Source organism: Taurulus bubalis, assembly GCF_910589615.1.
Source record: "Taurulus bubalis genome assembly, chromosome: 1".
Lineage (NCBI taxonomy): Eukaryota > Metazoa > Chordata > Actinopteri > Perciformes > Cottidae > Taurulus > Taurulus bubalis.
This window is the reverse complement of record NC_136589.1, coordinates 34516642-34542301: the sequence shown is the minus strand read 5'-3', so window position 1 is coordinate 34542301 and position 25660 is coordinate 34516642. Positions and strand designations below refer to the sequence as shown.

The 25660-nt window shown below is 41.7% G+C and overlaps 1 protein-coding gene across 4 annotated transcripts in view; it reads right to left on the bottom strand.

The window, feature by feature from the left end:
• Nucleotides 1-2897: 2897 nt before the first annotated feature.
• Nucleotides 2898-25660, bottom strand: part of pbx1a (pre-B-cell leukemia homeobox 1a) — a 45165-nt gene continuing 22402 nt past the window's right edge. Inside the window, exons 3-9 of one of the 4 annotated variants that reach the window (XM_079223851.1) lie at nucleotides 12248-12531; nucleotides 10252-10442; nucleotides 9826-9961; nucleotides 9130-9289; nucleotides 8146-8258; nucleotides 6807-6896; nucleotides 2898-3635 (exon numbers count right to left, since the gene is read on the bottom strand). In XM_079223851.1, the coding sequence (XP_079079977.1) occupies nucleotides 3543-3635; nucleotides 6807-6896; nucleotides 8146-8258; nucleotides 9130-9289; nucleotides 9826-9961; nucleotides 10252-10442; nucleotides 12248-12531 (1067 nt within the window). In that variant the 3' untranslated portion in view covers nucleotides 2898-3542. Of the gene's footprint in view, nucleotides 3636-6797; nucleotides 6897-8145; nucleotides 8259-9129; nucleotides 9290-9825; nucleotides 9962-10251; nucleotides 10443-12247; nucleotides 12532-25660 lie in introns of all 4 variants that reach the window. The other 3 variants (XM_079223853.1, XM_079223852.1, XM_079223854.1) reach the window with 3 other exon arrangements.

Sequence of the window (25660 nt, the reverse complement as noted above, 5' to 3'; positions counted from 1 at the left end):
ATAATTGGTGTCTGTGTGACAGTGTGTAAATGAGTGAATTTAGGATGAACCACCCAGGAACTCATGTGGTCAGTTAGTCCAGCAGCAGCAGCGGGTCTGGGCTGTTGTGTCACTGCACATTAGAGCAGTCTGCTGGGCTCCGTTGAGAGGGGGAGACAAGGTGTCTGAGCCACCCACCCATGCTCCTCTACGGCAGCTGTAATTATAAACAGTGGTACAATGACAGCTGGGGAGGCAGATGTCAACGGCAACATTAGATTTCAATCAGCGTGCACTGTGTCACCACCCCCGAGGAACAAGGAGGTGTTAAAACTACGCCGCACCACAAAATCCCTCCAAAATTTTCCAGAGAACAGTTTTTTGTTCTCTGCATAACTTAGTTCACGATTTGAGTTTAAGATGCTGAAGCAGCCGGCTTGACGTTGTGATAATCAAGCTGATGAGCGTCTGAGCACGTATAGGGTCGAAAGCCGGAAGATGTTTTTGGATGAAGTCTTGTCACATTGCTTTTGATGCTTCTGTTGGTGAGAGCAGGCCGGCTCCTCCGCTGCCCTCCAGGCGCAGCGGAGGAGTCTGGCTTTGGCATTTCACACTCGCTCAGCAGTCAAGGCCTGTGACCAACTGCTCCCTCGTACCCTCGCCCCTGTTGTTGGGCCAATTATGAATATTCAGTTGCCGTGAAAGTAATTCTGTCAGACATGCAACTGTCCAGCCAGATAGTGTCAATGGTGTTGTTTGTAGGATTTGAATGGAGGATCTATCACGGATGTGACTGTTGTCCTCCCTCAGATTTGGGATACGACAAAAATGGTAAGATGACCTAAATATATACAAAATATGTGTATTTCCCGCTTTTGTATTCCTCTGTGCGATGGACCTCTATTGTTGTCACAAAAAAAAACTTGCACGTCAATGAGCCACATTGTTTCACTGGCTGACAAATACAATATTTAGGTTTGTGTCGGTGGTATTTGCTTTTTTCTTTTAACTACAGTGACCAGCTTCTTTTTCTTTTTTTAAATGCTTCATATTTGTGACCAGTTTTTATACATCTTCAGAAGAAACAAATAAGCTTGGGTCTGACTGCCAAAGACAGGACAAGAAAGTCCAAAAAGTATTGAGTGACAATGAACCCATTTTAGTTCATGTTTTGGTCCTGGATTTGTTGACAGTAACATAGAATGACACCAGCCTTATCCTTTAATTAAAATGAATAATGTTATCACTGCGGTCATACATTGGTGCATGTATTGCTTTAAAATAGATTGAAAATATTCCATTTCAAGATAGAAGGGGCTTTGAATAAGTTTGGTTGCTCCTTTAAGTCAAATAAGCAGAAATCCTGACAAACACTGTGTATTCTTTCTTCCTTTCTTTCTTTCTTTCTTTCTTTCTTTCTTTCTGTTAAAGTCACTGATGTCTCTCCACTGTTAAATACACTTAAATGTAATAGAGTGTGCAGGTGTTTGTCTTGTGCATGTACACTAGCACCCTAATGAAGAAGCAGGGAACACAGAGCCATATAAGGGTTGATGTCTACTGGCAGTCACTAACCTTGATTGACATCACAACAACAACAACATGACTGATCACAACAGTGACTGTGATTACCACGAGAAGCCTCATTGTGATGCTGAGCTAATCTGCTCTTGTAAACTCAACAATAAAAAGAAAAAATTCTGATGTTTAATCTCACTGTATTACATATCATTTTTAATGTGTTGAAAACCCTTTCCAACAAAGCAAGTCAAGCATAATGGTGCACATAAACACATGTTGAAAGTTCATGAGCCAATTCACCGGAGTGGGTAAGCCAAAAATAAAAGTAATAGCCTACATTAAGCATACCATAACAAATTAAAATAAAATACAAAGAAGCCACACAACATAAAAAGTGTCTATACAAGGTTAGAATGCTCAGAAAACACATTATTTGACATAATGACTTGTCCCTTCTTTAGTGCTTAATGGGTAACATTTACAATGTTCATAAATGTTTCATACTGAAAGAAAAAATCAGTATGAAAGTAGAGACAAGCATGAATTCAAATGTCTACATTTGTTTTGGGGTCAATTCTAGGGTTACTAAAGCAGCACCAGCTGAATAATATATTGACTTGAATGTTTTATATTTAAATAAACGTCCAGAAGAGGACACCATTCATAAAATATGAGGAACATAACGATATCTTTACACCAAAGTGTCCTCGTTAGAGCCGAGCAGCAGTTCAGGTGCATCCAGATGCTTGTTTCATGGCGATGATCAGCGGCTCCATGTTGAAGCATTTCTGGATCTGTGCTGTAGTTTCAGGAGCAAGGATCCACCATAAAACTCTATTAACATAATGACTTCCCTGTTTAAGTGGATTGTGGTTCATGTATTGAAAAACAAACTCGGTTACAGGCGCTCTTGACAAACTTTCTCTTCCGTAGAAAGTGATATTTCTTCTCGTATTTCTTTCACTGCAACAGCGTTATTCACTTGATTGTAGCACCAGAGCTGAATGACAGAATATGGTGATTTCAAGGAGAAGAAAAATACATAATGCAGTTTATATTTGATGAAAGAATACAGGACTTCTTTCTTCGTTTTTTGTTTTTGTTTTGGTTAAATCAGCATTTTGGCATCGTCAAAACATTTTCTTCTGTAGTGGTGGAGGTGGAAAATAATACAAAATATAATAAAGCATTTCAGTAAAATAAAATAGAAGTGTTCTCCTTGTCCAGCATAAAGCAAAAATCCAGTTTTTTTCTCACTGCATCTGTGAATCCTGCAATTCTGTGACTGTAACTCTAGCAACATTCTGCAGAACCAAAACTAACAGAGTTGTTATATCCTCCATCTTAATGAATGATGTCAAGCTTGTCCGATTTGATGACAAGTATTTATTTATTGTTTTACAGATAACATACTTCACAGGGTTACCTTAGAGGTAAAATCTCCTGACAGAACTCTGTTTTTAAACGTCGGAGACAGAGGGGAAGATGAACATACTTTTATCAAGCACACATTGTAAACAACTGAGCAATATTTAGGTCTAAATGGCGTACCATAGAACAGGTGAGAGACAACAAAATGTAAGTAAGAAGATGTGCATCTTGCTTGCAAAGACAAAAGTTTCATTTTTACAAAACAAATAATGGTCACTGACATATTTTTTCTACTTTTTTTTTAGTGGCTGAGAGGTAGAATGAAGTATTTTCACTTAAAACAATGATTTGATTCATTTACTTTATCATATCATTCCATCATGATGAGTGAAAACATTACGAGTGAATAAGTAAGCCCAGCCCTCTGAATATAATGTGAAATCTGTACAAACGTCTCCGTTGATTGTGGTAATGTTTTGATTTTTATTGTCAAACGTTTTGTTTGTATTCCAAATGTCCAACGTTATAAGCAGAGGAAATATTACTTTTTTTTCTGGTTAGGAATTCACAGTTCCTCTCCAAACTGTGGAGCAGTGAATTCCTTAGTTTAATACTGTAAATAGCAAGGTCAGTCCATGGTTTTTGTAGATGCGGTGTAGAGATGGATATATTCAGTTGGAAGTATCCGAATGAACGCTTCCGGGTCCTTCTGTGGGCGATGTCACTGACGAAGGAGTCGGAGCATCTTGCCAGCCACCATTTGTCTGTTTAGATAAGACAGGAAATAATCAGCTTCATGGTAACACTGGATGATACAATATTAGCATAAAAGGATGAAACTAAAACAAACAATGAATTGATCCCACAAGGAAGTATTGCTGTGTAGACAACACCGGATATATCGTATTCCTCTGTGCCAGCTCTGTGGTTACTGTTGTAAACTATTAACAAACACATCAGTGATGTTGGGCTGGATACTATGATTCCTCATCACCGTTAACATGGGCACAGTATTTTGACATTTTGGGAAATGCAGTTTCTGGCCAAGTTTGTCCAAAGATCCACATACCACCTGATTTTTGAAAGTTTTTGTAGGTTAACATGTTATATATATTTTTTTTTATCCATACAAAAAAACTAATGCTGACGACAATAATCCAGGAAGTCCCAAAGCCTTGAAATAGTCTGGCACATTAATCTCTGTACTCACAACTTGATGTATTTACACTGACGTTTTTGTGCAGATTAATAAAGCAAGACATAATGTATTAATTAGCCAGCGTTAAAAGGTGCTGGCAGGCAGATTTTATTACTTTTGGACAGAGCTCGGTTTCTGGTCTTTGGACTAAACTAAATGAACCCTCTCCTGGCTGGAAGTTTATGTGTAACGGACAGACCCACAGTACAGTGTGATGGAGCAACACATTATTTGTTTTATAGAATATCCGCAGTGATATTAAAATGAATGAAACAAGAAATATTGCATCACTATGATCACTTGATCATGTGTTGCATTTAATGAAAATATTCAGTATGGAGAAAAACTACTTCAAATTCATATGGAAGGGTTTGAGTCTGTATATTTAGTCTGCTATTACTGGTACTTTACAGTCACTGTTTTTAAGAGACTCTTCATTCGAAAAATCATCCCACCACTTCACTCATCTATCCCTCCAAACAGCTGACATAATGTGAGATAAACAGAAGAGATGAAACAAATACGCAGCCCTTTCATACATCTCAGAATATACCCCTGAGATGGTTGATAAAAGAATAAATTATCGCTGAAAAAAAAAGTAGCTTGTTAAAATGGAGGCCTTCTCAAATCGTGATAAAAGGTTGACTAAAGACCATTAAGGACATTAATTGCAATTTCCACGCTATTAGTGAGAGCGGTGGACGTGGTTTGGCAGCCTCTTATTTCCAAACCCTGTTATTTCGTGTAAAGACTGTCTGTCATCTTGTTCAGAAGCAAGAGGGTGAAAAAAAGAGAAAGAATGAGAAAAAAAACATTTCCAGTCTCTGAGTGAGGCAACACCCACCAGCAATTTGAGGGGTGTAATTGCTGTTCAAGGATAAAGAAGGAGAGGTGCACCACGAGAGTTCAGTCAGTAGATCTTAGATAGAAAAAAAAAATCATCTGGGCTAAATAAACGCACTTAATTCACCGGCGTTACGAAAACTGCATTCTTTTTTTTTTGGTTAAAGTCCATTTAAAAAAGTTAAAAAAAATATTAGAGACTCATATCATCATCACCAATATAATTGCTTTTATTCTTTTGTGAGTCTTCTAAAATAGTTGTTTTTATTTGGGCAGGATGACAGCCAAAAATACATTTTCCAATAAACTGTCACAATTAGTTTTAACGATAAACACTTTCTTTTTCCGAATTCATGATCGCATGATATTTTTTATTTCTCACGGTGCCTCACTTCTGATTTGTTTGTCCTGATTATTATAGTACGACCTCTTAATAACCTTGACTCGTCGATTGGTTGAACTGGTTCAATGCCCCTGGTTGTTGCAGATATCCTTAGTTTAATCATGAAATATGTTATCAAAACAACATTTCTACCACAGTTTTACCACATTCTCATGTATACATTACATCAGAATCACATCTGTTTCTCTGAAAAATAAACATCCGTCGTTCTTTGAGGAACACAGATGTTTGTTAAATAACTAAAATATTTTTTACCCACTCTCAATTTGCGACTGAATTTCCTAATACAGGAATCTGCAAATGAAATATATGTTTGTAAAACAAAAGCACAATGTAAACAAATGTGAATGCATTATTAACATACCAAATGTTGAAAATAAATCTGTCAATATATCAAAATAACTGATAATAAAAAAATATAATTGGGTTTAGAATATTTTGTTGTACAGCTTGAAATAAGAAAATGTATAATTTCTGCCTACAATATTTGCAGCATGAAGCAAACTGAATATTTTGTATCCAGAGGGTTAGAAGAGTAGTGGTATGTTTTATTAGAACAACATCCTGGCTTTTTTTAAAGTTTCACCGGATATTTATTTTTTAGAAAATTGGATGGTAAGCTCTGTAAAAAGCAGTTGTTTATTGCCTCGCCCAAATTGCTACAAACACTAGTTTGGAGGTTAGTTTTGGCTTTGCACTTATAGACAAAGTGTTTGATTTCATCAGTCAAACGCAGCAGCACAGTGTATTGAACACCTATTTCCAGTCGAGCCTGTTGTATGTTGTAACTGGCTTCATGCATCCATGTTCTTATTTTAGCACAAGGGGTGTTGCAGCCTCGGCTGTCAGTGCTGCTGTTCCTGTGGATGAATGATCTGACCAATGTGCTTGGACTGTTAGCCCAAAGCCCCGCTCTTTCTGTCCCTGTGACTGTCGTATTGATTCTGTTCAACCCCGCGCAGCCTGTCGCTATGGATCTACATGCTAACACACTGCCTCCAGTGTTGCCTGTCCGGCCCCGCCCAGCAAGGAGACCTAGAATACTGGCCCGGCCTATGACAGGCTAGTTAAAGAGTTATTTTAAGAATTAGCAACCTGTAACTTTTTTGTTACGCCAGTCGAGGGAAGTATGACTTGTCCTCTGGTGCCAACGTGAGAGAAGCACTGGGAGGGAGGATGACACCTGTGTCCTTGTTCCTGTCGACTGCAGGTGTCTCGCTAACGCTAATGGGCTCTGACAGACCAGGAGCATGTCCAGCTACTCGGCCTGGTAGCTGCCTCATTGCCTGCCACCTAGGGCAGGACTGGAGCAGGGGGGCAACTGGCTGGACAACAGCCCAACACCGGTAAACTCTGCTAAGTGGCACCTTAGCGTACGCACAGAATTACACAATACACACATTCTGCAACTGGGGGATCATTGCTGACTAAGACAGCAAAGACAACGTTGAGAACGCAACAGAGAGGAAGGAGATTGTTTACAGGTCTTACATTGATGCCCTGTGGACTGTACATCTGGCTGGCTGCGAGGCTGTCACTGTATCCTCCGGTCTGGCTGATAACATGGCGAAGAGTATCCACCTGGAACAACAGGGACACAGACAAAAGGCCTGGTCAGACAAAAGCTCTGGATAACAAAGACAGCCATGCACAAAGAAAGGTCAGTCTGATAGTAAAAGGGTACCAGAAACAGGAAAAGGTTACAAACACAGAATCAGAATGATTTGACTGCCATTACAAGCTTGATAACAGACCTTGCAAACAGACAAAATACAAGAAAAATGGCAAGAAGTAACTAATTATGAATGCATTTGTACTTGTGGGAAAACAATAAGTCAAAATCAGACATTAAATATACTGTGCAACTCATTCTTTAACATGTTGCTGAACACTACTGACAATGTTATTCAGTGCATATGCAAAGAAAAGAGAATTTTTTTAATGAACACGTTTACCCATCGTGGCTGCCAATACAAATATGGTGCAACTGAGGTCACATCTTACATTATTTTGTAACAAACGTTTTATTGGAATGGCTCCATTTGTATGTTCATCACAGATTCAGTGGGAGCTGCTTTGTTGCTTTTGGCAGAGCAGCCCATCAGGTTATGCATGACAACACACCTGCCATATGGATTTCACAACAAATAAGACTTTTCTACTCAGCAGGCCAATTTACTCAAAGTTGTACTTTGTCTTTTTCTTTTTTGTTGCTTTCTTTTAATCATACAGCCCTGAGAGCGAGGCCATTCTGACATCCTCGGAAAAAAGAATCCCCTGAAAGTTACATGAGTTTCAATAATTAAAGGCCAACCCTGAAGACTCTTTACCTCTTTTAAGGGTTGTCCTTTTGCATATTCATGAACGACCTAAAGCATTTGGAGAGCTGATCTGAATAGAAAAGGGGGGATGGAGGGGTAGATAAATTATGCCAAAAGCACTGAAACCAAATGAGAATATCACCACGGGTGGTGGTTCCTTAATCTATGGTGAGAGTTGTAACACTTAGAAACACTGTGCTGGTCATCACTGTCCACCGGGGCAAGGTCAGGGAGCTACAGTGCACCAGTGGCTATGTGAACTCTTGTCAGGAGCGCTGATGAGTGTTGCACCGTTTCCAAAACTGTCTGCAGTCGTCTACTCAACTGTGGGTTGACAATGGCTTCCACATTAATGTAAAGCCTCAGGCTAAGTGTAACCTTTGTTTCACTGTGTAGGTCAAGTCATTGGGGGGCATCTGCACTTCCAGACTGGACAGTGGTTGAACAATTTCACAGGCGATCTCAAGAGTTTGTCAGCTTTTGGTCACTAAGCTTGGCGAGGCGCCTACCTGGGATTGTATGTTGGCCCCAACCTGCCCCCCTTGGTACGAGTCCCCATTGAGGGACTGCACATTCATGAACAAGTCTCCGGAGTTTGACATGTTAAAAGAGCCAGCAGAACCTGAGAATACATAGAAGGCAGAGAAGAAGGAAGGGAGCAAGAGAGTAGGACAAAGGAAAGACAAGAGAGAGAGGAAAAGAAAAAGGAGTTAAAATGATCATGCATAAGCAAAAGAGCATTGAGTGGGTTAGTTGAGGGCAGCAGGCATCATGAAAAAGGCTTTCCCTACAAACACGCACGCTACAGACGCAGTATGTGCACATTAAAATATCACTGAACCATAATTCGGAAGGAAAAATCAACCGGCAAGAACCATGAGACAGATAATCATCATAAAACTGTTTAAGTCCAGTTAAAACAGGCCTTATGGATTGTATTGTTGTTAAATGTCCGTGCTGCGAGTGTTTCATTAAGGAAGTAACAATTGATCTGCAGGAAGACCCAAGAAATCGTCTTCGTCCTTTAATGGACCCCAGCTCCCCAGATGTAAAGGGACCATCGCGTAACTTGATTTCAACACCCGGTCCTAATCCAATACTGTTCCGAAGTCTCTATATGACAAAAGACTCCGCTTGCCCTCTGAGCAGCTTAATGGCATGCACAGGGTCAACCGGACAAGAGGCAGGAAAAATTAACGTCCACAAGACCAAGAGGTCAATAACAGAGACGGGGGGAGGGTGGGAGAGAGAGAGAATGAATGAGAGAGACGGATGACAAAGGGTGCGAAGAAATTAATCAAAAAGAACCAGAGACTGAATTTTTGAGTTGGAAATCAGGTGGGACGAATGAGAACATCACGGTGCTCTATCTCGTGCATTTGTACCCGATCTGGTATGAAAAGAAAATGTACTAATTCTTCTTTATCTGTAATCTGTAAAGCTTCTTTTGCCATAAATCAGCGGTCTATATAGCCGGCTTGTGATCAGCTCACCTGCTGAATTGGGAGTTGACGGGGAGTTCGCCTGGCTGCCTTGAGCAGACACACTGGTTGCGCTGACTGCGGTCCTCGCTGCGTACATGTTGGCCTCTTCTTGGAACTTGCCGATATTTTTCTTGTATCGGATTCTCTTGTTCCCAAACCAGTTTGATACCTGTCAAAATAGCAATGACAAAAGAAACAGTTGTTGAATTGCAACACATTTAAGCTGACAAACAAAGTCAAAGGAATACATTTGGTAGCATTTAATTTGCAGTGTTCAATATTAATACTTAATACCTAAGCCTGGATTACATAAATGGTTTCCACATGGACTTGCACTACACATGACTTATTATCAGTAAAAAAAACTAAACATTAATAATGTATTGGATCAGATCTACTATGATATTCCTCTAGTCCTGTTTTCCACCAACCTGTGTAATCACAAAAGTACAGTAAACATAAGCTGCTGCTTGGACAGAACCCAAACTGAACAGACAAGAACAAGGCTCTATGAAACATTTAAAAAGTACACATCAAAATACCATTCATAAAAGTACTGTATGAATGCTGAATGCTGATTTGCGTTTTAAATCTTAAACCCTGCAAGGCCCTAGTTGAGGGCTCAAAGTGCCACCGATTGTGATTATTTTTGAGCAAACAATTGAGAGCACAAACTAAGTAGACTGTTTAGTTTATTCTGGTTACCTGCGACACTGTGATGCTGCATTTCTTGGCCAGCTCTTCTTTGGCCTCCTCACTGGGATAGGGGTTACTGAGGTGAGAGTAAAAGTACTCGTTTAGGATCTCTGTCGCCTGTTTGTTGAAGTTCCTCCTCTTTCGTCTGGAAAGACAACAGAAAGGGGACAGATAGAATCGAGATTTATTAGAAGAAAAACAAATAGATCCGTTCTTCATTTGCACCTTCATTTAAACCAGGATAGTTTAGTGTATATGAACACTGTATATGAACACGTTAAAAAATAAAGAAGGAAATTTAACAAAGAATCCGAGTAAACACACGATAGAATTCGTCTGACCAATTGCAACAAAAATAAATAAACCTTTCTCAAAATAAAGAACACTTTGGAGCGCAATCTTTTGAAAACTAAAGGTTAGTTATGTGACACAGACCTGGCATCGAGGAAGCGCGAGCGCAGGATCATGACGGCCTCGCAGGTGCTCTGCTTCAGCTGCATCTGGATGGAGCTGAACTTGCGGTGGATGATGCTGACCATGCGCTCAATCTCTTTGGGCGAGATGGGTCGTGTGCGAGACTGCTCCCTCAGCAGGTTCATCACATGGGTGGTGAACTCATTGCACGCCTGGATGCACAGACAGACAGGATTCATAAAAAGAAGAACTATCATGGAGGCTCAACGGCTTCAGACAGAACAAAAGGTTGAAATTGGATTCTGGAGAGGCTGCACCTTCACTGGGAGGCCTTGGCCTCGTGGAAGCAGTTCTGACAGTATAACAGCGTTAGAGGTAATAAGAGGAGTCTAAATTAAAGCAGCACACCACAGTGCGCCGTTTCACGCCAAACAAATTTAGCAGTGGAGTCATACAGTGGAGGCAGCGAGACTCGCGGTGCTCTGAATATTAAAAAGACTTCTCTTCAATGGAAGAGAAAATGTGACAAGTGAGGAGAAATCTAAAATGACAGCCTGCTTTCAGTCCCGTTAACGTTCAAGAGGTTTAAACTGTCTCCCTCTCTTTTTACTCCATCTTTCCGTCTACCTTGTTCTGTCTCTGTCTGAATCAGTCACTGGATACGACTGCATTCAGAGTCAAGGTGTCTGTTGCTTGTCAACACCAGGGTTACGTCAGTCAAAGTGATGCACCGAGCAGCCGTTCTGCTTGCACACACACGCCAGACACTACTCACTCATACGCGCGCGCGGTGTACGTAGCGCGGTGACACAAAAATGCTCAGGTGTGTATTGACTGTGACAGTTAGCGATGACTAGCCTTCCTCGGAGAAGACGACAAACCCAGGACGCTTTGACTTCCGAGGGAATGACAAGACGTTACAGTCTTTGGAAAAGAGCTGGTGTGTGACTGATATAATGGCTGCTTGGCTGCTGAATATAATATCTCTGAAAGATTGGCTTGTCACGAGTTGGCCTGTGAGAGCTGATTTCAAGAGCATTATACTTAGGTAAGAATTCTCAGGATAATAACTCCTCCGTCATTTATACCAACGTATTCCTACTCAGGTTCACAGATGAAGCTTTCCCCAGCATGCATTGGACAAAGGACAAGAAAAAAAACTTGGACACAATGCCAAAACACAATATTCTTAACTTGGGGAATTTAGAGTCTTCAATTGAACTCAGCTGCGTGTTTTTTTAATACCGTATAAGGAAACACAGGAATTTCAGGGGGATACAGGGGATACATGCAAAGTGTCAATCCCTCGTTATTTTTCTTGCATTTGTTCATTTTATTTTGTTGTTATCCTGGAAGAGAACGTGTTCTGTTTGCTTCCTCCTCTCTTCAGGGAGAGGTCAGAGGTCAGGTTAACTGGAAGTGGTGTGCACCTGTGTCATGTATCACCACTACATCTTTTGTCTCCATGAAGAAGACAGTAAACATATTTGCAATTGAATTATGTCAAGTCACATATTTGTGCATGTCAACAATGTAACATATTATAAAGATTAAAATCACTGACATTTTTTTTAAAGTTTTGCCTCTGTCCATATCCACCACCAGTCGGGACGATGTCCAACTTTTTCAGTAGTTGCACATTTAAACAGAAAAGAGAAATTTAAGATTACAACACATCCTACAGTCGTCACCTGCGTAGTGGGAGGATTTTGGAAGAGGAGAAAACATTGATATAAACTTTCTTTCATGAAACAATGAATTAGAAATCACTGAGGTACAACAGAGCATCCCCCAAATATTGACTGTGAAGGGAAGATAACATTTAAAAAAGTGTTGGCTCCTACATTGGGGTTGTATTAAGGCTTAGCGGGTGAATGACGTCTAAAAATCTACATTCATGGTATGATACATGCATTGTTGTATTTACTGATAAAATACTTACACGACAATATGAATATGTGTTGCAAGAAGCTAAATAACAGAGAATAATAACTAAGAAAATCCTCTTCCTCCCCACCTGCTCGTATTTCTCCAGCTCTGTGTGGTAAATTTGTCGGATCTGAGACAGCTTGGCCCGGTAGTCAGAGTGTTCTGCTGAGTTGTCGGCACCGATGCCGCCAGTGGCTGCTGCGGCGGCTGCAGCAGCTGCAGCCCCGCCGCCTTTCTCCGGCCCGGCCACGCCCTCCGCCAGCAGCATGTTGTCCAGTCGCATCAGCTGAGGATCTGGGGGCTCCTCCTCTTGGGCGCCACGGATACTGAGCACTGTGGAGGACAGGAGAAGACGAGATGAAGACATTGCTGCTAAACAGTCCTATTTACACGGCTGCTCAAAATGAGTAGCAAGGTATAATAATTCTCCTCTGACTGCGAACGAGTCTTAACTCCAGCGTACCAAATGAACTGCCTGAAATATGGCCATCGATTTTAATAGTTCAAGTCCGTGCCAAAAAACCCTGCAGGCGCACGGAGGCTGGCAGCTCGGCAGGACCATAAAACTATAATTTCATCGATTCTGACCATCATTTCATGTAAAAAAATAAATAATTAACACAGCCTTCGACAAGAGTTCATCTTTCATTGCTCTCCTTATGCTCCAGCTATGTTAGGTTTCTGGCTGTTGGCTTTAATATCTTCTCGGATGCTATCTAATCAGAAAAAGCAAAGTAATAACACACGTTTGATCACACAAAGACACAGATCAGGCATTATTACGGAATAAAGAACAAAATACAGCTTACGGAATTTGAGCAAAATCTTATTGCTCCAACACTAGATGAAGATACTCACGTTAAAAATGTAATTACTTCTTTCGGAAACAGTATCATTCAAAGTAAAGTTTAAACATTCATCATTTCATATGTGATCATTACGAACAATTATTTTAACACTGGGAATTTTTTCTTTCTTTCTCTCATCTCAACATGAAATGTGATGTGCAGTTATTTTGCATTGCTTATCCCCATATCACATAAATAGCTACTAAATTACCCCACTAGTGTCACACCTGGAACACTAGTGCCATATTCAGAGTGCTGTAATTTAACAGGACTAAGGATGCTTTCACGACTGTTCTGTTTACACACTCTTGAACCTGCACGTATTCACACACCTACAGGCACTCAGCTCTCAACTGACACTCAGCTCCTGTGGTGTGAAGAGTGAAGTGTAAACACAACAACGACGGGCCCGCTGAGACAGACGTGCACAAACAACATACACACGATGTACACATAAACGGATGCGGCCTTGCACACATCCACACGTCCAGATATTCTGAGAAATACATGTGACAAAGGCGGAAATCTGCACCAAAACTATTTGAATGGTGCTATTTCAACTGCACCCTGGAGTTTAAATGAATAGGTGTATCAGCATGCATTTATATTTAAAGATCAGCTGCACTGCCCTGCCTCTTTCTGCCACCAGAAGGCTCCCTTGGTAAAGCAGCAGTGTCCTGCTTTTCTCGGAGGTGCTGGAAACCCGCCGACCAGGTGCAGCCCTCCATTCCAGCCACTGTCTTCAAGGACAAAGACAAAAGCGCACGCAGCCACGCCATCTTTCACAAACACATCTTAATCTATGCATCTATCAAAATGTTTCAGGAAGACGATCTAGTCCCGTCCCGTCCCCCCGCACCCGTATGTCTCACGATGGCCGTCAGTCGGTGAGGGCGAATGACAGGTTGTGTGACAGAGCAGTGAGGCCACATTGTAGTCCACAGCCAGAGCGACGGCTCTTTTGTAATGAGGATGTAAGGTTGAGTCGCCTTGTGACCTTTCTGGTGAGCAGGGGGTCCAGATGGATTCCTAGGGCCGCACGAGGAGCTCGTCTACCCCGGTCCTCCTCGTTTCAACCCCCCACCGCCTCTTTCCTTCCCTCTCTTTTCCTCCTCCGGCAATAACATCATCCATTCCCATCAGCTCCAACACGTGAGCAAGCTCAGCTCAAGAGGCAAATGTCAATGGCTATCAGACGGCTGGAAAAGGTCAGGAGTTCAGATAGGGAGCAGACGCATGTGCGTGCGGGCGCTTGTGCACATGTGCGGGTAGATGAGTATGTGGATATTTTTCATGTGAATCACACCAGCGGGAAATTATAACACTCGACGATTTCATTCTGACAAAATAGTGGCACATCCCAACCAGAGGGGGAATCTAATGAGCCAAAGAGTGATTTATTCATTCCCTCCAAGTCCCAGAGTGCACAACTAAAAGCATGAAATGGATTAAATAAATACAATTAATAAGGAAAATCAAACAATTCACTGTGCTGTGGCATAATTACCCTAACCACAGCCATCAGCTTTGTTTATTTCTGTTCAGTAATAGCAACGGAATCGATTAGACCTCGATGCCAGTCAGAGAGCTCGTTGTGAACTCTGCATCCGTAGACCATACATTAACATAATCACCTGACAGAGAGAAGGGCTCTCTATAACAATACATCACATGCTCCCAACACTTTATTATAACACCAAAAACCTTTTATACCTTCAAGTCAATTACTGGAGCAACAAAGGCTCGGAGGACACACTGCTCTGAGATTCCCTTATTCCATGGACAGCCACAGATTCCTATCTATAAAAGGAAGATGGCCATCATCTCATCTTGATCATTACCGACAGACTTAATTGAACAATGAGAGGACACAATTCCCCCTCTCTGTCGCTTCCTACCTCCCTCCCTCTTTCCTCCTCTCCTTTGTGCATGCTCTTGTATAATTCCTTCCCTGAGATGTGGGGCACTAAACCCAAAAAGGCAGGGCATAAAAAATAAATGTGCATCATAAACAATCCCTGAGCCCTTTCCTGAATAATGAATGGAATTCTAAGAATAAGCCTTTGTTTTGGTTATTGACTAAATTAATTTCTGCTGTTTTACTTCCTTAAGGGCTGGCTCATACCCATCGCCACACTGCCTGCTGTTTGCAGACAACAGGAGTGTAAATAAACATGGCGATTAAGCCACCCACTCATACAGGGGGAATCAAGGTGCACACACAAGCAAACACACAACACAAATATACACTCTGTGCATAACTGTAAGCTCACACACACACACAGAGGAAAAATACACAGCTATGCACATTGGCAGACTACCCTAAGCACCCAGCCTGGCGCCCTGCGAGTGCTTTTAAATGAAAACATGCTTAATTAATTATGTTGAAGTATTCTGTCACAATTAGGAAGATTTACGGTCAAACAAGGCAGCAGCGATGTCCCTGACAGCCATGATGAAAGTGTACCCTTCTTGCCTCTGACTGGCAGCGAGCAGCCAAACGCTGGACTGGATCCATTTCCCATCAATACAGTAATGCAATACACTCCGCAGTTTAGTGTATACGCGTGTTTGTGTGCGTATGCGTTGTGTGTGTCCTTCCTTGCCTCGCGCTTGTCCACATCACATGACCCCAGAGAGGGGCAGACGGTGGCTGTGCTCTGTATTGATTGTGTGGGCACACGTCATCTAGGGTTTCAGCAGTTAATAAATCAGGCCTGCTCCTGACACAACCGTGTGTGTGTGTGTGTGTGTGTGTGTGTGTGTGTGTGTGGGCCTGTCACAGGCCAGTCAGCAGGAGTGAAAGCGACAGCCACATGATAATGTAACATCACCACCATTCATCCCTGCCACACAGCATTCTGAGACAAAACAACAACAACCTAGGAACCTGAAGAAGAAGAAAAAAAAGCAGCGTGATTTACAGCAGACATGACAAGTATCACTAATACAAATCCTCCTCCTCCCCACCCCCTTCGCTCCTTGAAGGAGTTCAGCACCTTGCACTCATCTGCATTTGATGCAAGCCCAATGAAGCCGTCTTCATCGGAAGCAGCATGTGTTTCACACTGACCCACACACCGGAGGTAAACTGCAGTGCTAAGCAATGCTATTATCATTACTGAGAACACTAAATGAACATTGTGTTACATTACGTCTAATTTACTGTATATGTGGCCATTTCTATTAGATTGAATCTGGGCTTTAATAAAGAAAGGGCAATCATTATGGAATTACTGACCATACCTCATACGATAGTCTCTGCCATGAAAACAATTGCTGTAATCTAAATATTGTGCTATTAACATATTCTTAAAATGTTCTTTTGTGTAACTGTAGCTAAAAGCTAGATTTGTGGTGTATCCATGAACTCCGTAAAGCCCAAAATGTTAGCTAATGGGAAAGTGCCTTAGCATTATACTCGTTTGTTTTTTTGTTCCATACCTTCTCTTGCCTTGTCAGGACCCAGCACCTAAATTACCCATGATGCAACTCAACACAGATCCGTGTGTATTTTGCCAGCAGCGGCTGATGTAGCCTCAAGCAGAGATGAGGAGCATGCCAAAGAGCGCTAATATTTTTTATTTTATTTTCAATCTTGTAGTTTTCAGCCCCAACCCACTCAAACAAGTGACATCAATTGTGACATTACTTGAGTCTTGAGCAATTTATCAGACTCATCACATGCTCCCTCTGGAGCCACAAGGGCCTTACACAACTTTATTCACACAGACGATAATACTCCCCCGAGATCTGTAAACAGACAATGTGTCAAGTCAGTGTCCACCCTTAAAATGTTGTCCCAACCAAACACAAACAGCCGAACGAGGGCTTTGCCTAAATTAAATAGTCAAAGTAAGATTTTTTGTGCAATGGACATATTTCACTGGTTACAAAAATGGATTGAGATTTAAACCCAGCCCTACCAATACATTTAGTATTTTGTCATATTTCCAAAAAGTGCCTCACATAGTAGAGGTAAATTACAGCGCCAAGCAAAGCTATTATCATTACTGACATTACATCTCTATTTACTGTATATGTGGTCGTTCCTACTAAATTGAACCTGAGCTGTAATAAAGAAAGGACAATCTTTATGAGGTTACTAATCATAGCTTAAGTCCATACAATGAAAACTATTGCTATAATCAAAATAGTGTTTTGTTTGTGCAGTCTTAACATGTTCTGTACTGTAAGCTGTAAGCTAGATTTGTGGTCTATACATGAACTCATTGGAAACTTTCTCAGGCCCAAAATGTTCTCTCCATCACCAGATAATGTGAAGCTGTGCAACCTCAGTACACAAGGGCATAGTCATAAAGCACCTCTAAAACAGCTCTATGTTTTATCAGCCATCTCGAGTATCATGTGCAGAAAGGGGGCCGAGCTGGGGTGTTGTAGCCGACACTGGGTGGGGGATGGGGGATGCCAAGGACAAGAAAAACACCAAGGAAATACTGGAGGGACAGGCCGAGACGAGGAGATGTGGATGGCACAGGCAAGGAGGTGAGAGAGTGATGGAGGGAAAATGAAAGGCGAAAAATAGAAATGGAATGGGAAAGCGAGGTGTCAATTAAAAAAATGAACCCCAGTGCATTTGGGAGGTGACAGCTGGTGGGAGACGAGCTGACAGGCGTCACATTAGGCGGATTTGGTGGCCGCTCCCCTCATCCCCTCCTTTTTTTCTTTTTTCTCCTCTCCCTCTGTCTCTCTCCCTCTCTGGCTTTCTCCACTGGCGATCGGAAGTGAGGCAAAGAACTCAGCTTGGTGTTTTTCAGAACAAGTTCCCCCTGCAGCTACTCCTAATAACGGTAATTATCTTCATCATCTGAGGCTTAAGCAGGCCAGTTTGAGGCCTGAGGGGCTGGCCTGATAATGAGGCAGCCAGCGCCAGAGGACAAGACCATTCAGAGCACCGCCCAGCCACCAACGCAGAGCACCCCCATTTAAAAGCCTTCATTAAAATAATTCATTATGCAAAATAGGCAATACATTAGCCTCCTGGCTGTCAGTCTTTCTTAAGGTGTCTTAAAAAAAATTCATTATATATATATTCTTAGTTGAATCAAACTCATGCTCAGTCAATGCAGCTCCAGGGTTGCACTGGAAACCACGGCGGCTGCAAAGCTCAGGAGAAGTCACGAGCTTGTGGAGCAGCGAGCTCTCAGTCAGCCCTTGAGCAGAGAGACAAAGACATCTATGGAGAGACGGAAAGAGGCGCATGCATGGAAACACACAAAGTACACAAATCACTGGTCGCACCAACTTCTTTTGAAAAGCTGGGCTGAACCCAAAACAAAGTGAACCCAAAACGACACGTGTTTATGTTCAGGTGGCAAAGACCTCTATCGACCGCAGTGATTGTGAAGGAATCGAAGGAAGGAGGATGTCAAGGTGACATTGTTATGGTTGTTAGGTCGAGGTCAATGGATGATTTGTTTAGTTTTTTTGTTTCTATCCGTGATCAACATAATGTTTTTGAGCTTGGCCTTTTACACTTTTTAAAAATTGATGCCGTGAGAATGAAGCTCAACAAACCTTATTAAAGTCATAACTTTATCCAAAAACCGTGACGTTTCTGTGACTTTAACAAAGCCCTTATTTTATTTGATATCTCGACATTGACTTGTAACAGTTCTGGAGGGCACAAACAATGTAATCCTGCTAATAGATCAGACACTGCGTCTATGTTTTCTTTCAAGAGAACAAGCAACACATTTGTTGGTTTTTCAGAGGACTGCAAATACATGGTACTGCTTATCGGATAATCAAACAGTTCTGGAAACTACGACAATCGGACATTCACCCACACTTCTTGCAACCATTGGCCTTTTCCCATTTATTTCTGACACTTTAAAGTGTTACATATGTATTAATGAGATAGCTTGAGATATTTTAGTCACAAAGAAGTTGTCCTCTCAATGAGAAAACCTTGAACCCATTATGTGATCTCACAAACAGCTGATTTCCAGCAAGCACACAAGTGGTATTTAAGTCATAATGGACCTTTCTTTGTATTTATTTCTCCCCACAAAAGTTGTCTGTCTTATACAGAATGCAGCACTATCAGCTCTTTGTCCACCATAAAAGAAAGGCAGACAAAATAAATCATTAAACCGTTACTGTAACTTATCCATTTGGCATTCTCTTTTCCAAATATTCCAGACACATAGCTATTCATTTGTGAAATAAAATCGCTCGAGGATCCTCCTTACCACAGGAATATGCACTCACATTAATGGTTTGTAATAGCAGTGGTAAAGGACACCCAATAGAAGTGAACAGAGCATCGTATTTGTAAATAATTAGAACATATTCCAACAATGAATCGTCTGTTTGCTTTTTCCTGCTCCAAACTGTCGTTATTACATCGGCCCTTAAAAATCTACTATCGGTCAACCTCTAGTTAATATTAATATCATTTTTCTTTATGCTTTGAAAGTGTCACAAACTACTGTAGACAATCTTAATCTATTTCCTGAATATATCAAATCGTCATCAAATGTATCAGCCAATAAATGCCTCTGATCAATCGACAGCCAGCATGGTGATGCGGTCCCGGGCAACAGTTGGCGAGGAGGTGACGTGTGAAGCGTTCGGAGCCAGGAGGAGATGGTCCATGACAGTAAACGTCCTGCCCTAGCTGTTGCCCTACAAGCGCTCCCTACGCACCAGGACAAGACATCAAACAAGAGGTCCAGCAACACAATCCTCCTCAAGTCCCCGTAGTGTGTGTTCCCGTGCATGGCACATTTCATAAGGCTCCGCTCTTTGACTGGTGATGAGTTTATGCGAAGGTAATTAACAGTAATTAATCCTTAATTACAGCAATTAGCAGAGTCGCAGTAAATTAAGCCACATCTGGAGGCCCGGAGCAGGGCTAGACAAGTAGGGGTGGGCTTTTTGACAAGGGGGAGACACGCAGAGGGAGATCGTTTAGGTATACCTGCGATGTCCGGGTTTCCATCCCTGCTCCGGGCCGTCTGCTGGGACCTGTGACCTCAGAGGGGGCTGATGGGGCAGGGTCTGATGAACACGGAGGGGCTGAGAGAAGAGGTTCATTTCTGAACAAAATTGTTTCATCTCCGGGAGAAGGGCTCCCTTAAGCTATCACGCGAGGACACCCACCATATGGCCGCTCATAGACAATAGCGCCGGTGGTTCTGCTTCGCTGTGCTCGGCTTCACTCGACAACATGCATTTTACACGACGTCGCTCGATGGTGTGTAGTTTGCCTCTCTGGAAGAGCAAAATGACACCCACTATATGTACCGGATATAATGCAGAGAAGAGAAACACAGAGGAACGCTGCTGGTTCGTTATTATTACCCCGTACTGCAGGGGTGGGACATTTCAGGCCGCTGCTGGCATGCGATTGCTTCACTAAAGAGAATTATTTTGGGAAAACGCTGTCGCGCTCTCTCGATTATCTCTTTCGCAGCTGTTGGTTATTTGCGTTTAGTTTATTAGTTAACTATTAACTATTAGTTTAGTTGATTGAAGGTTGGTAGGGTTAATTATTTCAACTCTGGTGTGGATGCTGGCGTAACGACGGCAGACTTCTTGCACAGAGCTCTCATATATGATGACAATGACCTGATTACGGGAGAAAGAACGTTATTAAACGGATGGAATGGAATTACAGATCCGATGGAGATTTACATTTCCATGCGGCGTTTTAATTAGACTTAATGTTAACCGTAATATCGATATGCCACGTGATTAACAAGGAAATACAAATGGCACATTATTTCAAAAACCCTGCTGTGCAGAGTTCATTCAGAGTCACGTGGTGCAGTCTGTACTACACTCTACTATTAAAAAAGATTCTGAGTGGTTACTTAGATTATAGCATGATGCATTTTATCTCCAGCGGGAGCCATGTCTTCCATGATGACAATGCTCCTCTCCATAAAGCACAAGTGGTCACTGAGTGCTTTGAATGGCACGATAATGCTGTTAGCCATATGCCAATATGTCTTCTGTAAATAGATATGATCCGATTGTCTTTTCTATATATAGGCGCGATCCAAACTGAGCCCCTACGTATATACAGTATCTGTGCATCTCAGGTCAAGTAAGTGTTATATCAGGAAGTACATATCTTTCCAGATGATTAATATGAATTGACGGGTAAGGTCAGCTGTGATATTCCTGTACTGCAATGCTTTTGGCTTTACCTCCTATGTTTTGGAGAACAACTCTAAGGTCTTCGGGTTAGATCACTGGTACACGCTTCAGCTTCCCTCATGGCTGTCATACAGCAGAAGCCCTAAAGCTTTCCACAATTTCAGATCACAATCCAACAGAACCACAAAGGACACTTTTGTTTTCCCATGAAAAACCATGGAAAAGCTAAAAATATGAGCATACATACAGTATGCCTGGGGTCTTGGGGAATTACTGAGAGATTTAAAATGCAGCTGGAATTATTTTTTTTCCCTTTATTGATCTCACAATATTCTGTTTGATTATTCAATTCACTGTCAAGTCCAACAATTATTTCCATTATCGATCAGAAAATGGCAAACAATGCTGATTATACTTTCAGTGTGATGCATTTAAATTGCTTATTTTATCCGACGGAAAAGTCCAAAACATAAAGGTTTATGATTGAATATGAGACTTCAAACCTTATTTGACACTGCATGTGAGCTTCCTTCTTTGAAATCAAACGTATTTCAAACGTATATTAAATCCTCATATTTATGAGGCTGGAACCAACAATTGTTTGGTGCTGTTTCTTGAAAAAAACATATTGCAGTAGATGCAGATTAATTTTCTTTTAATTAACTCATCGATTAATTGACTAATAATTTTAGTTCTAGTTTGGTTTAAAAAGCCAAAGACCTGATCGTAGAGAAAAGCAACAAATCCTCACATTTCAGCAAATGTTGGATTGATTATTAAGTAAAATTATTAATCAAGTAACTTGTTTGCACATGGTTGAAATACTACAATTTGTTCATTCGCGATTCACCAGTCATCTACTGAACATCAAAAACACAAGTCAAAAGTGCCCTGACTTCAGCACAAAGTGTATCAGCGTAGAGTCTGGCAGGTGGACCGATGGCATCCAAATGTTAGATCGGCTTTGAGGGCCATTAATATTGTAACACTTGAGAGATTTGCTACAGCAGGAAATATAGTCTCTCCCTGCATTTATCAGGGAGCTTCCCATCATCTTTGTTTTGCCGTGTGTGCAGTTTTTTTGGACGCTGTCACAGCTACGGAAATCCCTGTGAGGTTTACTGTTTGGCCGAGGCCCGGTGCTCAAAAGACTGGTGATGCTCATTCTGCCCCGAGCTGTCAGGACAGAAAAACAACGTTAGGGATCACTGTCCGTTAGCGAGACCAGCTCCAATTCATACACACACACACACACACACACACACACACACACACACACACACACACACACACACACACACACACACACACGTTGATTGGTTTCTTCTCAACGTGCTCGATGTGCTACTAAATGACGGTTTGCGATGGATAAAAACTTTTTTTTAAATTTTTTTTAAACAAAATGGACAACAAGACAAATGAAAGCAAAAGCAGTTTGCTAGTGAGGCAGTCCTAATGCAGATATGGTGCAAATAATATTTGACTAATGCTGGCTATGGGAAGCTGCAGCATCTGAACTCATGATGACAAAAGCAGAAAATGTGAGTTCACGGTGATGCTGTACGCATGCGTGTGTGTGTATGTCGCTATTAGTGTGTGTGTTGATGAAGGGGTCAACTTGGGACAAAGGTTTAGAGCTGTAACAATGACTATGACAATGCAATGCCTGTAGGCAGAGAGACAGAGAGAGAGAGAGAGAGAGAGAGAGAGAGAGAGAGAGTGTGTGTTTACAGCAGAGGTAGTGGTCCAGGCAGTCTAAGTGGCCTGGCTGGCAGGCCTACCACACCACTAGTGGATAAAGCCTAGTCATTAATCACAGGCCTGTGGGATCGTCCCACTGTAGCAAAATACTGGGTCAGGGGGAGCTCCTGCTGTCAATCATGTGTGTGTGTGTGTCTTAGTGGAGTGGGACTGTAAGCGGGGGAGTGTGTTTTTGATGAGAATGTGTCATTTCGCCTCCAGCTAAAAAAAGCATATAGCACTGAGGAATTAATGCATTAATGCAAACACAAGCGTGCAAGTGCTAGACGTCATTTACATGAAAAGCATATCGAGCTCTCCGTTGGGAACGAGAGTACCATGTTCTGCCCTAAAAGCTGAAGTTTGATTTAAAAAAATAGCGACAACACCGCTCTCTGTGGCGCTGCGTGCTACTATACTATGCAGACAGCCCTGTGGCATCATCAGCACACGCCAGGAACACTAATACCCCATTCAAATAACAGCAACGTGGGAGGAACCAATGTTTGACCCATTTCTTTCCTGCTTCTTTTACAGGAGGTTCATAAATCGCCATTGACTGTTCACCAACACGGGAGTCTGCAGCTGTAGTTCCATAGACTATACTTCACAAAAGCACACGGGGACCCATTCAGACTGATGTGGGTTTGAAGTGTGTGTAATAAGGGAACTTCTATACGTCAAAGCACACGACACACGTGGTCATCACATCAGTTCTTTGAGACGTTTAAACACAAAAATCAATGCTGCTGAAACAGCCCAGACTCAGGGCCAACAACACTGATCTCTGGCTGTCTTTCCATGTGCCTTTTAATGACATACTGTAAATTAGAAATCCATAAATCCTTCTGCAAATGGTAGGCATTTTGTTTCGGTGAACCCATGCTCGTCTCCACCAATCAGAAGCCATGAAGCACGTGCATTGATGCTGTGGTCAGCTCTGTCAATATAGTGAAGTGCATAATGCAAAGGCAAGGATGCACTTGTCCTCCTGTGTTGTAAGATCAATAAATACTCTGTGTTCATAAAAATAAGTCAATGAAATGTAAAACCTCACGTAAAATCAAACCGCATCAAATGAAATCCCTTTAAATGTACTATAGTCTATGTGTGTTTAAACAGCTGCTTTACTCTAACATTAGTCACAATAACCCATATGTTTCTGCATCATTGCACAATATTTTAAATGCACACGAAAAATGTTGAATATTTTCACATAGTTTGTTCTGCAGGCTGAAAATTCACGAATAAACTGAGGAGAAGAAGAGGAAGAGGAAGAGGAAGGACGGTTACAGATAGAGTCGCAGTCTCAGACAGCCGTAACCATGGAAACAGCGCCAAACGATCTATCAGGACTCCACTCAGTTCACCACTTCACCAAACCGCTGCCAAGAGAAACACAGAGAGCGCTGCACAGTTGTGTCAAAAACCACGATGACGTCCCTGAAATATTCTTTTGTTAAGGTGACGTTATTCTGGTTTTAGAATAACCTCACGCACATCACTTCTTTACATGCTTTCACATCTTTTAAAGCAAAAGTTATATTTTCAGTTATCACTTTTGTCTGCATGTCTTTTTGGAACAATTCAAAAATCTGCACATCTACTTCAGCACATTAGGACAAAACTGCAACTCCGAAACAAACACGAATAGACTTATATATCTTCACTTCAACGTCATCATGTCTTTTAAAAAAAATAAAAAATAATAGAATGAAATGTTTTCACATTCGATCTTGGGGGATTTCTTCTGTAACACTGAGCAGATGCTTTCCTTCTCCAACTGTACGCCGCTGAGATTTAGAAATACATATTACCAAAGTAAGTTTCTTGTTTGTCAGTTTACACTGATTTACGTACATCAAGCACATTATGTGTCGTGTGGGGAGAAAAATTTACCTAACACTATTATTATTTGTGGAAACAAGAGTGTTATGGGTAATCGTGAGGCTCCGTAACTATTTTTGCACAATTAAGTTACCCTAACAAATAATGCCATCAATCTAAAGCAAGGTAACATGTTTGCGACTTCAGTAATTTAACTTAATATGATATTGAAGTTCTCTACTTTCCGTAACTGGATGGAGCTGCAGCTCCGCAGCCTCTCCTCCCTCCCGGCCCCCAGGGTGAGACAGCAGTCGTATTCTGTCGGTCAGCCTCTATACACACCTGCATCCCCAGCTGGACTTCTAATCCCCCCCCCACAATCCCCCTACTCTGCTCTACTCCCAGCTGCCTGTGCTATTTATAGGCCTTGTTTCATTTCCACACCTGCAGGGAGGCAGAGTTGTCACAGTGGGCCCACAGAGCCTCTCTGGAATACTGCATGGGAATGAAAATGCACCTTGCCGATGCAGAAACTTATTCTTGTCACTCTCCCCCCGTGGACTCGCATGACACTATTTTGTTGTGTGGCTGCGCGGTGCGGTATGTGGTGCAAAGATAACGCGTATAAAAAAAGAATCCGTGTAAATACGATTTTCCCTGTGAGGAGGAGTGTGAGGTATATTGAAACGGATTGCACTTCATGAATAACCACACGTGTGCAGTCACGTGCACACACACACACACACACGCACACACACACACGCACACATACACACACACGCACACACCAGCTGGATATGTTTTGAGAACATTTTCTCACAACATGCTGCATGGATGCAACTACTTCACAAACTTGATTAACGAGAGCCGGGGAGGTAATGCTAAGTAAGTGCAACAACACATAGAAGTTCCTATTTTCTTCTTACATTTTGAGTTTTTTTTTTCCTGTCATGCTT